Here is a 16,142-nt window from a genome sequence, read left to right on the forward strand (position 1 = left end):
GGGGTGAACTTTGGAGGTGGTCTTAAATGTGACCTTGTCAGGAAAGTACACTGTGAAAGGGGGATGTGCAATCAGAGCCGCTATTTCCCCAATCCTTCTTGCAGAGGTGATGGCGATGAGGAACGCCGTCTTCATGGAAAGGTGAGTTAGTGAACAATGGGCGTGAGTTCAAATGGTGGTCTAGTCAGACATTTTAATACTAGATTGAGAGCCATTGCAGCATGGGAAGTCTGGGTTGTGGGAAGACACTTGCTATGCCTTTGAGAAACCTCTTCATAGTTGGATGTGAAAAGATTGAGTATCATTCAACCTGCTGATGGAGGCTGCAACTGCTGCTAGATGAACTTTCAGCAAACTGATAGAGAGTCCCAATTTCTTCAGAGTCAACAGTCTAGGATCACTGGTAAGGTGGATGTATTAGGGATGACACCTTTGGGCTAGCACCAGATCTGAAATCTCTTCCATTTCTGCAGATAGGTAAAGTGAGTAGCTGCTTTCTTACTGCACAATAACACTTCTTGCACCGCTTCATAGCAAGATGTCTCTATGCACTGGAACCATGAAGAAGCCAGGCTTTGAGCCATAGAATCCACAAGTTGGAATAGAGCATGCTTCTCTCTTTCTGCGACAGAAGGTAAGGGGTGATTGGAAGAGTCATCAGTGGACATAGTGCCAGCTGTGACAGGTTAAGGATTCCACGTCTGTCTGGGCCAGGTGGGAGCACTCAGTATGATGACTGCTCTTTCTTTTTTCACTTTCAATAGTATTTTCAGTATCAGAGGGAAAGGGGCTGTAAAGGGGCATTTTAGCAATCAGCCAGGTATCCATGCCACTGCCAATTATTGGGCTGGACTACCAATTATCCTGCTTGCTGTTTTTAACTATGTTCAGGCCTTTGTAGGAACTTAGCATAAAACTAGGCAGTGTGAGAGGGGATAGTAGACAGTGAACACGTGACGTGAGCCTGACTCTAAGCATTCTCTCTCTCTCTGAATATGCTGGAGCAGATGTCTGGGAAAAACAGGATGTCTGGATACATTTTAGAACTGCAGCAATGGGGAAATCTAGCTACTAGACTAAACTCAAGATTGCTTGCTTAATTTTTTTTTAAGTGACATGTCTGTAACTTTTGCTTTTGCCCAGTGATTAATTTTTTTTGGTCAGCTATGTAACATTTTCTTAATTGACATGTCTCTGTAACTTTTGGGGGATAAGAGGGAAGTAGCAAGTCTAAGACCCTGTCTACACTTACCTCCGGGATTCAGCGGCAGTCAACGGGAGTTATGCAAGCTATGCAAAAAACTTGCATAACTCCCGTCGACTTCTGGGCTCCTCTTCTGCGCGCCGTCTTCACTGCACTGCGCCGACAGGAACCACGTTCCCATTGATGCAGCGCTATGCCATTTGCGAAGGTGGTCTTAGTACGTCAATTTCTGGATCGACTCAGCGGGTCTTCACTGACTGCTCAGTCAATCCAGAGCAATCGATCTGACGGCGGCATATTTGCCGCTGTCAGTGTAACCGTAGCCTAAGTCAGCGGATCACTTCATGGACACATCAAAAGATCTCCAGGCACAGCCGGAAGGACCAGCTATCTGGAAATCTGTGACTGAATCATTCAAAGACTGTCTCAGACTTGTGGGGGAAACTAGTGTCCTGACTTTTGGGGTGCTCTAATACCTATTATATGTGTATGTGCTTAAACTAATAAACTGAGATTTAGGCAATAGAAATTCCAATAGGAATTGCTTGAGGCCAGGAAAACTAAAGCTTTGAAGTTAAAGCATTTGGTTTGAATTTGTCTTTTTGCTAGCCATATAGCAGATGGATGGGCTGTGTTTCCTTGGTGCATGGCCTGATACTGACTCACAGGGACTAAAAGTTAGTGGGTTAAGGAATCCTGGATAAGAGAGGGAAGGCGTAATGATGGCCCTTGTCCCATGGAAAGAGGAGAGCATCTCCTATGGAGTGTCATCCAATCCCCGCTCTGGAGCAGTATGGTGGACATTTCTTGTTCTGGTAAGTAGTGAATAGGTCTATTATTGATGTCCTCCATTGTTGGAATACATCATGGAATACCACTGACCATTCGTGGTCATGTAGGAATTCGCGGCTGAAACTATCTGTAGTTGTGTTGTGTATTCCCAGCAAGTAGGCCACTGATATTAGGATATTGTGGGAGATACACCAGTTCCATAGTTTTAGTGAGACCTGGCGCCTCCCTGACAATTTATGTAATACATGCAAGCCATATTCTCCGTCATGACCTTTGTGTGCATCTTTGATCAGTGGAAAGAAGCGAGCACACACATTTCTGACTGCTCTGAGTTTGAGCTTTAATCTAGCTAGCTTTTAATCTAGCTAGCTTTAATCTAGCTAGCTCAGGTCCTAGAGTAATGAACCAGTGGTAACGCCTGACTTGGTAGCCTTGATCATATTATATATCTGTACTGTGAAATCTATGCAAGATTTTAACTTCATAGGCAACTTCCTTTCATAAAAGACCATTCCAAATATCACTAAATAGAGGCAAGACCATCATCTGCCTTTTGCATTTGAGTAAGGGGGCTGGTCACAGCACAGCACAGGGCAAGAACAACTGCTCCAAGCCCTCTACTAGCACTACAAGAGTGGGCTAGCACAGATAGGGAAAGAGCAGAGTGTTGACTCAGCCTCCTTCCTGATGCACGAGAAAGTACAGCTGTGCGCCTGTGGAGGGTGATGCCCGGTAAAGAGACAGCACTGAATACTTCCCTCAGGAACAAGGAGGAAACCAGGGAATGAACTGTGACTTGAAAAGTCTTGGAAAGGCTATGTCTGGTTGATTGCTGGGTCAGTGCAGCTACATGCCCTTCTTACTCAGTCAGGGCGGATTGTTATGTCAAAAGCTAGTCCACAGAGAGTACAATTCCATGTCACCTCTATTAGGAGACAACTTTCAAGCAAATGTTTGGGGGCTTTTTGGTAAATCTCTTGAGTGGTTGCTTTAAACAGGTTTCATTGTATGATAAAAATTTGAACAGTAACTTAAAGCTATTTATAAATAATAAATGTTTTCTTTCATCCTCATTCAATGTTAAAATAGCACAGACTAATATTATAAGCAAATTCCATTAATAATTGCAGGGTTGAGAAAGTTCTGAGCATATAACTGACTGATGGAGCATGTACATTTTGGGCTTGACCCTGCTAGGTGCTGAGTTCCTCCTCAGAGTCAATGGACAACAGAGAAGGGCAATGGACTGTGGAGGGAACCCAGTACTATGAAGTTCCATCAGAATTACTGCTATAATTTATACCACAGTAGCAAGCTACCTATAATCACTAAAAAGGCCAGCAACAAGGACAAAGGCATGGTAATCCTCTTGGATTACCAAAAAAAAAAAAAAGAAAAAGAATAAAAAAATCTGAATCAATTGGACGTTTCACTCAAAATACCAGAGTCATATATAAATGGACAACAGTCAACAGAAACAAACTAGGTATTTGTATACAATTGAACTGTTTTGGAAAAACATAAAAGCCAACAAAATGGAGGTGTTGCTATAGCTACCTAGAAAACACAATCCAGAATCTTAATGCACTATGATTCAGGACTGGAAATTGAAAATGCACTTAAAACACTCTTCAGTTCTTTAGCCTATTCTCCTCTCTGTATTTTAATTAGCAGGGTTTTAACCTCTGAAAAGATGGAGATGGGATGAAAAGAAAGCACCCACATTACACCTGCTGTTAGCATGGAGTTTTGTAGCTTCTGACGCACATCAACTCCATCAATGAGGCCATCTTCTTTTTAAATGTAGATAATTCTCTAATTGAAAAATAGACCTGATTTGTTACAACTATATGAAAGTCTATGTCCAGAACACAGAAAACATGACCATAATGAGTTAGATGCAGCTCCTTGTTTCACTGTATATGCTTAAACAAAACAAAGTTTTTTAATAATTGAATCATACAAACCTACCATTCATGTATGAGTTATATAGTCTCAGTTGTTAAAAAACTGAACTCCTCCCACAACACACTGTATGTAACACCTACAGAGACACATACACAGACTTCATTTCAATTATTTTTCCTAGGTTTTCTGTTCAGAGAATGACCCATAGATGTGTAACTGAAACATGGAAAGCCAACTAGAGAAAATAAATGCAACAACAAAAAGCTGAGTGGGGGAAAAATATCTTGTTTAAAATGTGCTATGTAAGTACATTGTATTGCTATGTACGACTATTGGGCCAGATCCTTTTCCTATGGTAAAACATGTGGGAATGGGCTGAGGGGATGGAAAAATCCACAAAGATACCCTCACAAAGTTTCTGGGAAGCAGGGTTTGTTCCTCCTCTTGCTCCTTGTGTAATGAGACATCTGATCCAGACAGAAACCCTGTGTATCATCCTTGTTGAGGCTCTGTGCCTTTGCTGAATCATGGCTCCCAACAGCCTGGTCTCTGCCTTTCATCTCTGGTGACCCAGTTATGCTCTGGAAGGGGAAATTCTGTGAATGGATTTGAGGCTCAATGTCCCTCCTTCTCTTTTAAGACAGATTTGATGATTTGCACCCTCAGGTCTAGAATCAATAGAATCAATGTGCCATGACTTCCCACCCCGTAACACAAGAGTGTGGAAAATCTTTCAACATGGGCTGCCTTGGCAGGGTCAGCTAGTTAGCAGAAGCCATTCAAAAAACAAAATCCAAAAAAAAAAAAGCCAATTTGTTTTAGACAGTAGAAAGCCAGAGAAAGTTGAACAGTCAATGGGGAGCTGAAAGGTCCATATCCTACAGCACCCATTTCTCTGGCATTTTCAAAATGCATGGCTGTGAAGCAGAATTAATAAGCATGAGAAAAATTTCCTTTTGCAACTGTATATGAGGAAATGGATCAGGGATCCAATTCCCGACAAACTTACAGACTATGTATATAGATATTTTTAACATACTTGTTTATCCTGTTGGGGAGATCCCCACTTCCAGCTGGAGGTCTAACTTCCAATTTCACAGGACATACCTGCACTAGCTCTTATAGCTGCCGTAGCATAAGCAACAGAAGGAGCTGGCTGCCCAAAGTACGTATCCATCTGAGATGCAGTTAGTCTCTCACACTGCCATGGCTACACTGTATTTTTACCACTAGCTCAATCAGAGCTCTCCTGGATATGTCTCCTTGAGCTGGAATTTACACCTCCAGCTTGAAGTGTAGATATACCCTCAGAGACAGCTGGATTAAATGGCATGAAGTATAAATATTAAGTCATTTGGGTTAAAGTATAACTTGAATTTTTAACATTCTCTTTTTTAAATGGAACTTAGAGGTCACAGTTTATTCGGTTTTTGCAGATTTCCCCGTATAGTGAAACATCTCAATGGATTTAAAACAATGCAGAAGAAAGAAAGAAAGAAAGAAAGAAAATTAAAATCAGGGAATTTCTTGGACTGTAAGTTAAATGAAATAAGATAGCCACACAGTCCATAGCCAAATTTATTTCAGAAAGAGACCAAAGAGCTTAGAGTTGGAAGGCTGTGTATCCCATTGCCACTTCTTTATGGCACCCAGGTCCTCTAACGCAGGGATTCCCAAACTGTGTCACATAGACCACTTTATGAAGAAGTGATTCGTCATATGGTTCTTTCTCCCCTCATTACTACCAGCTGCCAAATCACATTAAAAGAAACTAAACCTACATAAATAATTCCCTAATGTTACTTCTCCATGTAAGCATGTAAGCAGTTGCTGTAGTTGCCACAAGGAAGTTGTGACTGTGAACAGGAGAGGAGAGGGTTCTGTGCAGTTGGGAATGACAGACTTTCTATTAAGATGTGTTCCATACTCTGCTTTTTTACAATGTCAAATATATTAACATTAGCAATTTATAATAAAGAGAAAGACTTCATCTACTGACAGCTTAGGCTAAATGAAATCGCCTATTCTAACACAATAATGAAATCCTTGACACTACAGGCCAAATGTTTAAAAGAGTGCAAATAAGCACACTCAAATTCCACTTGCAGTTGCACACACAACTGTGTGGAAGCAATAGTATATTTGCATGTATTTTTTTTGCTCCTTTATTAAAAAAAATATGTCCTCTGTCTGTAATCACATCTCTCCTTCTCTCACTACTCCCTGAAACAACATTTAATTGTCCCTACAGTGGCGACATTGAAAATCAGAGAAGGCAGGAGCACAGAACTTCAAATCTTCACAAGAAATTAAAAAGTGGAGGATACTTGTAATGAATGGCTTTAATAATTATCAAATGTCTCATTTTGCTTTGGTGATTAATCAACAGCAGTAAAACTGTGGAAGTGCCCTTCTTCCAATGGAATATCCGTACTTCAAAAGATGATATATGCAACACATGCAGTAACACTGGAGATGCTTTTTTGATTGATGTACTAGATAGATAAGGCGGCAAAGAAGAGATTAAATTTCACTTAGAAGAAACAAAAATCTAAGTGGGTCACAGGTTACAATTAATATCTTGCTTCTTTGAGACATCTGTAATTAACTGTTCATTATACTCAACTCAGAGTTATGTGCGCAAGGCAACTGTATAATACGGTACCATTTAGCTCTGTTCTGATCATCTCTCCTCAACAGGATATTAATGCATACTCACATGTATGGTAAATGCCATAAACTATACTTCTAACTAGTCTATCCATATTTATATAGTACTCGTTATAATAGTACTTAGACAATGAATATATGTCTAGAATGTGTTTAGAAAAATATAATATATACAAATACACCATTTTTCAAACCACACTCATTTCTTTTTAATTTCCCCTCCCCCAATGAATTTATAGAAACCTGATCTCCCGAGTCCCATTTCACTACCTTAACCAAAACACCATCCTTCCTCAGTGAAACAATTAACACTATGGACGAATTTGCCATCAGCACCTTTCCACCGATCTCTAAAACAAACTAAATTAAGCCTTTGTAGACTGAGCAATTGATTTACAATCTGCTAGAGCATATGTCTTCCTTCAGTAGGTGTATATCTTCAGAGCTTCATGTTGGCCATGTTTGTAATGGAAGATCTCCAAAGGGAACACAGTTTTTCTTTGGTATTTAATTGATCACAGAAGTTATTTATTGCTACGATATACTCCAATACCGTAAAGATTGTTCCTAAATTATCCAGATTATATATCTCATCCCACCCTTTGGAGTTTAAAAAGTAATACACGAATACAAAGGTTATTTTACAATTAAATGTAGAGGGCCAGATTCTACTGTGGATAGCATAGATCTGGCATAGCAATTCCTGTATCGCCCCCTTCCCATTTCTGACATAAGTGGCATTGCCAGGGAGAAAAAAAGTATGACCAGGGAGCTACTAGGTCCTCATAAACTCTGTTGGCTACAATAACCCCTCTGGAATGTCATCAGGCATTTTGAGAAGTCCCGATGCCAATTTAAATTGTGTCTCAGGGCACACCAGCACCAACTTTAATTTTCCAATAAACTTTGGATGAATTCATATCTTGATCTGAACTTCAAGGTTCAGATTCAGCTCTAAACAAAATCATTAAAAAAAAAGTCTGATTTCACAACTGATCGAAGAAAATTCACCCATTTCATCCAGATTTTTTACTGAGCTTTAGGATTCATCTGAACATGAATCTCAAAATGCAATAGCAAATTGTGAAACTCTTTGAACTTACCAGAAACATCCACTGAAACTTTTCCAAACTGCAGCCTAGTAATGAGCTCCCAATGTGAATTGTGGAAATAGCATCTCAGAATGAGGAAACACATGTGTATACCCATTCTGTTCAAAAGTTTCCCATATTCAGTGACTGAACTAATGCTTATCCATTCAACAGGGCTGTGTTTGACACCACAGTACAATAAATGACTGAATTCAGTTACATAATTATACCTGAATGAGAAATCATACACTACATGCACATCTATCTACAGCTAAACTGCATGTGTACTGCAAAGCCAACACATGCACACACCTATATACTGCAAGGCAACAACTGAAGGATGAAAAATTATTGCTTTTCTAGAATTCATGGTTTGCCCCTCTCTGTTTTCCAGTAAATCACTAAAATTAGGCATTTTGTTAATAAAGAGAATTATAGGGAGACAAATCATTCCAACACTTCCCATATGCAAAAACTTGTCACAGCATTTCTGTGCTGTGAGGATGTGCTTAAAAACCTCATCCAACAGAAGATTCAAAGTTAACCATACAATACATATTTTTTAAAAATAAAAAAGACAGATGGTTGAGACAATATTATTAATAATTTCCAGAAAGATAATGATGCAGCTGGTAAACAGTAAGGGGTCTATTCTCCTATCAGTTTCCATGTAGATACCAGGAATAAGAATAATAATGGGAATTATGCCATCTGTATTTCAAGAGGCTATACTGAAGTGTATCTGATTACGACAAGAATTTTACAGTGGTGTCACTGCATTGTGTGAAAAGTCTGCTACAAAATTTATGCCAAAAACAAATCTACGATCCCTATATTCAGAGTCTCTTGCCCATCATGTGAGTCCTACAGGCCAGGGCCCAGGAACAGAGTGTGCTTCCCCAAGAGCAAGTGCTCCTGCCAGGGCCCAAACTTTTTCTTTTCAACAGGCTAAATCCTTAAAAAGACATCACTGCCAGCCACTCTTGTCAAAAGTAACAGTTTGTCTGAAGTATGGCAGGTACTTCTCCTTCTCAAGGAAACGTATTAACCCTTTCCTGCTGGGGTGGGATATTTACACCCTGTCACAGACATCAGTAAGGAAATTTCTCAGACTGACTGAAGTTTTTGCAAAAAGAAGATTCTGGAACAACACACCAGCACACACAAACATTCACACACACATTTTTCCCACTTCCTCCCACATCTTTGACACACATGTACAAACAGAGAATACATATTTCTAAGAGTGACTGCCAAATCTATGTGTCTAAAAAGAAAATCTAAAAAGAAATCTCTGAAGTGGGTTTGTATGTGCAATTTGTATATTCAGATCTTTATCTGCCCTATGAAAATAAAATAAAATAAAAATACATAAATAAATATAAAAATATTTTGACTTAACTTAAAACGATTTGATATACAAAATATTTCACAAAATATTATGAGGCAACTGCAATTTTAATTCCAATTTTGAAACAAAAATGTGGTTCTCAGTTTAATCATGGCAATCACTTTAATCAGTGTTTCTCAATTGGTGTTCTATGGAAGCCTGGGGTTCCGTGGGAACACTGTTAGGGTTCCGCGAGCAGCTGTTCTCCGCGCCGTCGAGAGCAGCTGTTCTCCATGCCGCCGAAAAAGGGAAGATGTCCTGGATTTTCCAGTGGAGGGTATCCAGTGCAAGTGTAATTTAAATGTAATTTAATTGAGAAATGCTGACCTTTGCTTATGTCGACATTTGAAGACTGTTAAGAGTTTGGGGGGTTCCGCAATTATTTATGGAGTTCAAAAGGGTTCCGTGGCCAAATTTAATTGAGAAACACTGCTTTAAACAATAACTTTTAAAATGTTCCTGTTCATCTGTAGCACTTTATTAATAGCAAGGATACTTTGTTACCAACATAAGTAATGATGGGCATAAAATATTTGAATGCCTATACATCTCTGCACAGCAAATGCTATTACAATCATAATGTTTGCAGCACTATGATATAGTATTTATCTCACACATGGATTTGTGGTATTTCCTGCACCTTAGAGTGAGGAATATCACAAACACTGTAATAATTAAAAAGTGTGATTAGCATATGTCTCTATTTTAGTGATGCCCAGTTATATATATTTTTACACAGAAGGACTACACAGGTAACTCATGTTTGTTTTGATGATTATTGAATGATCATTCCGAACAAAGCAAATCCTACAAAAGAAACAAAATGAGATTGTTTCACAGAAGAAAATGACAGAAGGAAAACAGAAGAGAGAAAGAGAACACTAAATATTAGGTGATAAACTGCTGAAATTATAACTTACCCCTTCTTGCTTATTCCTGTAGAGCTCAGATCCAGGTAATACAGTTGGTGGCAGCTCCCTACCAAAGCTTGAATTCCTATGTCAGTCACCTTTTTACAGCCACTAACATCAAGATACCTGTAGGTTTCAGAACAGATTACTATCAAGGGATATCTAACGTGGACACAATAATGTAAAGTGGTGAATATGTTTCATTTTCAGGGATGATTTACAGAGATTTACTCATTTATACTGTTTTTAATAAATATACTGGTAATTCCTGAAAGCATAACAAAAATACAGTTTGATTATTATTAAAAAAGCTGCCCTTTCTAAATTCACTAATATTTCATTCCTTCTGTTCTCAGGAAACTCAAGTTAAAGGAAAGTGTTATTACCTAAAAGGTTTTCTTCTTTCCACCATGGCAGTTTTCCTCTGTATTCAAAAATCCCCCCTCCCTAACCTCAAGCTTTTTTTTTTTTTTTTTTTTTTTTTTTTTTTTTAAATATATACACACTTTTAGAAAGACAAATGTAATGATTTCCAGAATATGAAATGAATTAGGTGTCACTGAGAGTTATATCTAACGAGTTGTAAGCATATTGCCTCATTTGCATTCTAAGTGCAAGAACCACCCAGCTTGCTTGTGAGTCTCACGCCTAGATGGCTCATGAACGTCAATCTTATACCATAAGACCAAAACCTGATGGTGTGTATTCATTTATGAAATATCTCACCAAGGATGCATAATAAAACTGAAGGCGTTTTCCACTGTGTCTGAGCTGTATGGGATTTTAGGCTACTAATTGACCAATTAGAAGCTAAAACTGTGGAATAATTACCAAGGCGTGTCTTGTATTAGAATATATATGCTACGTCAGAATTAATTTGATATCAAATCACCATATCAAATAGTACCATGAAATCTTGTTATTTGTAAAATGATTGTAGGAATATATTCATATTCATAGTATCCACATATCCACTAATATTTCATTTGGCCAACAGCCTGGAAGATGTTACTGTTATAAGGGATTCATATAAAAGTAACATTTTCTTCCAGCTTTGATGTCCACATTTATCAATGATTTATGTGTTCAGCCAACCTATTGAACAGCAAGGCCAATGGGTCTGCAGAAGCAGTGCTTAGACACTTCATCAGTGGACAAGATAGACCAGTGGTTCTTAACCTTTCCAAACTACTGTACCCCTGAAGCCTGAGTCCCACCCCCACGGGGCTGAGGCATGTAACTTAGTTTCATGGCGCCCCTGTGGCTCCAGGCAATTGCCTTTCTTGCCACCCCCAATACCAGCTCTGCACTTGCGACCCCTCTAAACCCCCAGGTTGAGAAACACTGAGATAGACAGATACCCAAGAGAGACGGATAGAAGCCACTTCCATTGTTTCATCTCTTTCATGGACTTGGCCTATGCATGAGCCACTCAGAAGATTAAAGAGACCAGTGCTGAAATCGTGGCCTCGCTGAAGTTAGAATTTCACCCCAGGAATGGAAGGCATAACTCTGCAATCCACAACCGCAGTATTTCATTTTCTGGTATCACATTCACTTAATCAGGCCCTAAATCAATTCTGTAAAAACCTTATCTGGGTTTTCACTTGCATTAATATATTTAAGTTATTTTCTGATGTGATTCTGTCACATAAAGCAGAGTATTCAGATGTATATAATGAACCCTCTGTTAACAAGATACATTTCAAATTAACTGAATAACTTTCTAACAAGTCAAACATTCAAATATATTTTATTTCTTATAGTAAAGGATTTCAGAATTCTGCTGTACTGGTTCATATGCTGTATATCTTCCTATAATGGTACTGCAGTGTTATGACTGGTGCAGAAGAGTGTTGTCTCTTTTTAGTGTAAGAATTTATACTTATTCTGACTCATGAGTTTTATGCATTTGAAAAGCAAGTGACAATATCCTTCTGTAAATCAAAATAATCTAGTATGTGTTTACGTAGAAATAACAGGCTTTTGTTAAGCCATCAACACTCAAAAGGCCACATATTTTCCTTGATCCACACCTGTAACATCCATTGATATTAATGGGAGCTGTGCTGTGGATCCAGGGCAATTACAGTGTGACTCACAAAGCACCATTGCAATACTTTCTGTGAGCAAACCAAACAAAGCTACTGTTAGCTGGAATATCAATGAACCCAAAATCGTCCTTTTTGAATAACAGAAATGCTTTAACTTTCAAATGCTAATTCATTTGGAAAATATTTCCTTTTAGTTTTCAAACTTGTACCTGATTGTTTGTAGGTAGGTGCTAATTTCCACTAGACTTATATCAGTCACTTGTGAGCAAGAGCTGAGAACCAGACACTCCAGTTTAGGACACTGTGTCACAATAAAGTGAACAACACGGTCTCTTACCTATAGAACACCACAAAAAGAGAAAATAAATGCAAAAATTTCCTTCAGATATGAGCAACTGTCTGCCAAAAGCCCTGCCAGAGATATCTGATGGCAGCTAAAGACATAAAATCATTCTTTTAGTCATATTATCAAACATTGGCTGTAAGCTAACCGAACTGGTGATTATTATTTACATTATTCCCCAAAATGTGCTAGGCACTGCAGACACTTAGGAAGACATAGTCCCTGCTCCTTGAAGAATTGACATTCTAAATAGGATGTGAAAAGAGGCTACAATTATCAAGCACAGTGTTTGAGTCTGATGTTAACCACACATCTTGTTAGTTCCATTATATATATGGTTTAGGTTTATATAACTGATTTGCTTGTATAATGTATCTCCTTCTCACAACTTTTGTTTGTTATGGTTGTCTGACCGTTCTATATATTGACATAACCACTAACTCCTTCACTCACTGTTCCCATTTATCTTCATGCCCTAACCTGGCCCACTCTTTCCCTTGCTCCTCCGTTGCCTGTGGTAAATACAATAAGCTGCCCTCCTTCCACCAAATCCATACTAGAACAGAGATGTGTCTGAGCGAGAGACACAAATAAACAACAGCCAATCAGAAGATGCCCATGTTAGTGTAAGTTTCAAGAATGGGAGTGGGGTCTTACGCTTGGAGGCCCCAATAGTCAATTCCTGTTTCTGGAATCTGGGCTGGCTCCTACTGCTCTCTCTAACCCACATGGAGGAAGGGTGACTGAAAACTCCTGTGGCAGGGCCCTCATGGAACACAAAGGAAATTAACAGTAAAACAACACAAATAATAATAATAATGAAAATACGTACAGACTCATGGGTTCTCCATCATTCAAGTGGACCCATTTCACCACGTACATCTATGACATCCATGGTTTGATAACTTTACAAAGATAGGGGGAGGTTCATTTAGTAGTAATAATAGTAATTTATTGGTCATTTGTGTTGTGGTAGTGCTCAGTGGCCTCAGTCATGCTGTGTTCCCTTAGGGCAGCGAGGCACTATAAACGTATAGCAAATTATAGTCCCTGCTCAAAGAGCAGTTCTTTCCAAGCCAATAGGTTCCAAGTGATTTGAAGGGCTCTGCCAATGTGAATGATCTAAATTTCCCAATGCTGAATGAGAAGATATAGAAAGTCTTGGATCTCAGCACTGAAGCATCTTTGACCCACATATGCAGGCTGTTGTTAAATCCCTTTATTTATTTGGAGAGCCCAGTAGCAAATAAAGAAATGGGGTGTTCTACATGACTAGAGACCATATTTCCTCAATCAAAGCTTTTTCAACTCTAATTTCAGCTTGCTTTATTTTTTAATGATTTTCCAAATTTTGGTTTTTTGCTGTTTACTGCAACGGAATTTAACATCTGCTCACTGAACTCTGTCCTTCCTCCATCTTCTCACCATCTTGGTCACTATTTAAAAATCTCCAAATGTATTGATCTGGAATGGTTCTGTGGACTCTCAGTAAGAGTTGCCCATTTTAGTGCCTCTTCTCAGCACCAGTGTGATCCTGCTGACTTGTCTTGTGACAAATGAAGTGTTATGGTTCTCAGCATCTGAATGTAGGAGAGACTGGACACTTTCCCAATAGTTTTAAGGTTAGCTCTGTTATTAAGAAAAAAATCTGCACAGAATAAACAGTTGTTGCTCATATTCTACCACTGTTAAATATTTTAACACAAAATATTTCAACAGCCAAAGTACTGTGAAAGTTTCCAACATCTTTCAGACAATCTAGTGCTGAGAAGCACCTGCTTTGTGACAAACAATGAGTCAAATTCTGCTCAACCTTATGTAGTCATGTAAAGCCAAACAGCAGCAGGCAACCACTGTATGGCACAGAGAAACACATAGGGGACTACATCAGCTTCACACAGAACAATTGCCATAGCCCCTGAATGTGGTGGGGGAAAGAAGGGGCACTGCAAGTGCAGACACTGAGGTAGCCTTAAGGCTGTAGTAGTTGCTGTGGGTATTTTGCAAACAGATATGAGTTTTAGTAAGTGCAATGTCCCCTTCTAAGACTGTTTATTCAGGCCAGGACATAGGGAGATCTCTGGGATGCTACAAGGAGGAGGATTTGTCTCTTCTAAACTCCATCTAAGTAACCTGCGCAAAGCCCAACTACTCAGGCTTTGTAAAAGAGGACAAGAGTTTGAAGCTACTGTACATCTCTTATTGATTAACTAATTTTGAATTTGTATTATATTTGATAACATTTTTTAACCAAAGTAATTTGTTATTTGCATGTCTTGCAATTAGGTGAAATGAACATAACATTTATACAAAAAATGCTATTTTGCTTCAATTACTTCACTTTGTCTGGAAAAACCAGAGAATATTACACCTACCAGCGTGTATTTATTGATACAAATACCACAGACACCAATCAATCCACTTCTAGTAGATTTAAAACCAATGACAAACAGTGAGAAATCAAAGTGTTCTTACCACAGTGAGCCCAGTCATATTGAGTGTAGTTAGCTTTTTTAGACAATTCACTATCTTTGTCAAGCAGACATCAGTAACCTTGGGGATTCTGCCAATGTTCAGTGTCTGCAGATTTGGACACTCTATAGCCATGGAACTCAGGCACTTGGCAGTAAGAGCATGGCAGCCAAATATTTCTAGTTTACTGAGACTGGGGGAAGGAAGATGAGATTACAAAAAAGTTAGCCCAATATCAACAGTGCAACACATACAAAAAAACACAGCTTTGGATACACTTGCTTTTATGATGTTTCAGTTTTTCTTCTCCTATACATAGGGGGCCTGGTTCTGATCTCATGCCAGTGTAAATATTGGATAACTCCATTGAAATTAGACCCCGTATAAGTGATATCTGAATCCAGTCCCCTTGTATTCAATAACTTTAAGAAGCAGTTGGGAACGGCTATCGTGTAAATTGATAAATGAATAAAATCAAAATAACAACAATGTTCATTTTCCCCTACAAAAATTAGCAACAGGTTGAAAATAATTCAGGTAATTGTATATTGCCCTAAAAGTAACTCACTTTCAAAACTTAAATCAATAGCATTCACACTGACTTTTCTAACTTCATCTGAGTGCATGGCATCCCTTCAATATAGTAGTGTAATCCATAGGCATAAGCAATGTGATCATGTCTCCCTCTATTAGCTGATCCCAGCAAGGATAAGAACCTGCTAATTAGCAGCACCTAATTAAGAGATATCCCTACTTTGTAAGCACCATTAAATATAAGTGCCTTTCACTTTCTTATTGATGATGGCATGCACTAAAGAAAACAGGGAACTGAAGCCCTCAGACTAAACAGCTCTAGTATAATTTGGATAGAGATAGAACCTCAAATCCAAACCTAGGTAAGTGAAAGGTATTCAAATGTGAATCCCTTGATCTGAACCTACTACTGTGATTGTTGAGCCCCCAATGATGGAAATGTTATGAGAACAGCTATCTCATGAGATTTTCATCATTCTGAGCCACAGTCTCAGAAATAAAGATTGCAATATTTTAGTGGATGCAAATTTCAACCGAAACCCCTTGTCTAAACCTAATCCAGATCTAAATGTGGACACCATTTCCTCAGTCCACTTCTATTTTTTGTTTGGTTCTCCAATAAGAGCTAGGTAGAAATTGTCAGAGTAGAGGCAGGAAACAGCTGAGGGTGATTTATAAGAGTAGAAATGGAGATTTAGGAATACATAAATCCTGCAGAGACAAAGCATGAAATGAGAAGTTTGCGAGGGAACATTTTAGAAGAGGCTAATTAT

At 38.7% G+C, this 16,142-nt stretch overlaps 1 protein-coding gene across 8 annotated transcripts in view; it reads right to left on the reverse strand.

Annotated features, from left to right (window-relative positions):
• LOC137167232 (uncharacterized) overlaps positions 1-16,142 on the reverse strand; it is a 97,737-nt gene that overhangs the window by 14,813 nt on the left and 66,782 nt on the right. For 6 of the 8 annotated variants that reach the window (XR_010924061.1, XM_067569313.1, XM_067569310.1 and 3 more), the window contains 3 exons: positions 14,839-15,028; positions 12,230-12,357; positions 9,976-10,092 (listed from right to left, as the gene is read on the reverse strand). Coding sequence is in view for 6 of the 8 variants with exons in the window: in XM_067569313.1 (XP_067425414.1) it covers positions 9,976-10,092; positions 12,230-12,357; positions 14,839-15,028 (435 nt within the window). In the remaining 2 variants the exon portion in view is untranslated. Of the gene's footprint in view, positions 1-9,154; positions 9,863-9,975; positions 10,093-12,229; positions 12,358-14,838; positions 15,029-16,142 lie in introns of those variants that run through there. The other 2 variants (XM_067569311.1, XR_010924062.1) reach the window with 2 other exon arrangements.

Source organism: Emydura macquarii, unplaced genomic scaffold (assembly GCF_026122565.2).
Source record: "Emydura macquarii macquarii isolate MOO-44397 ecotype Brisbane River unplaced genomic scaffold, CSIRO-AGI_Emac_v2 contig_2897, whole genome shotgun sequence".
NCBI lineage: Eukaryota > Metazoa > Chordata > Testudines > Chelidae > Emydura > Emydura macquarii.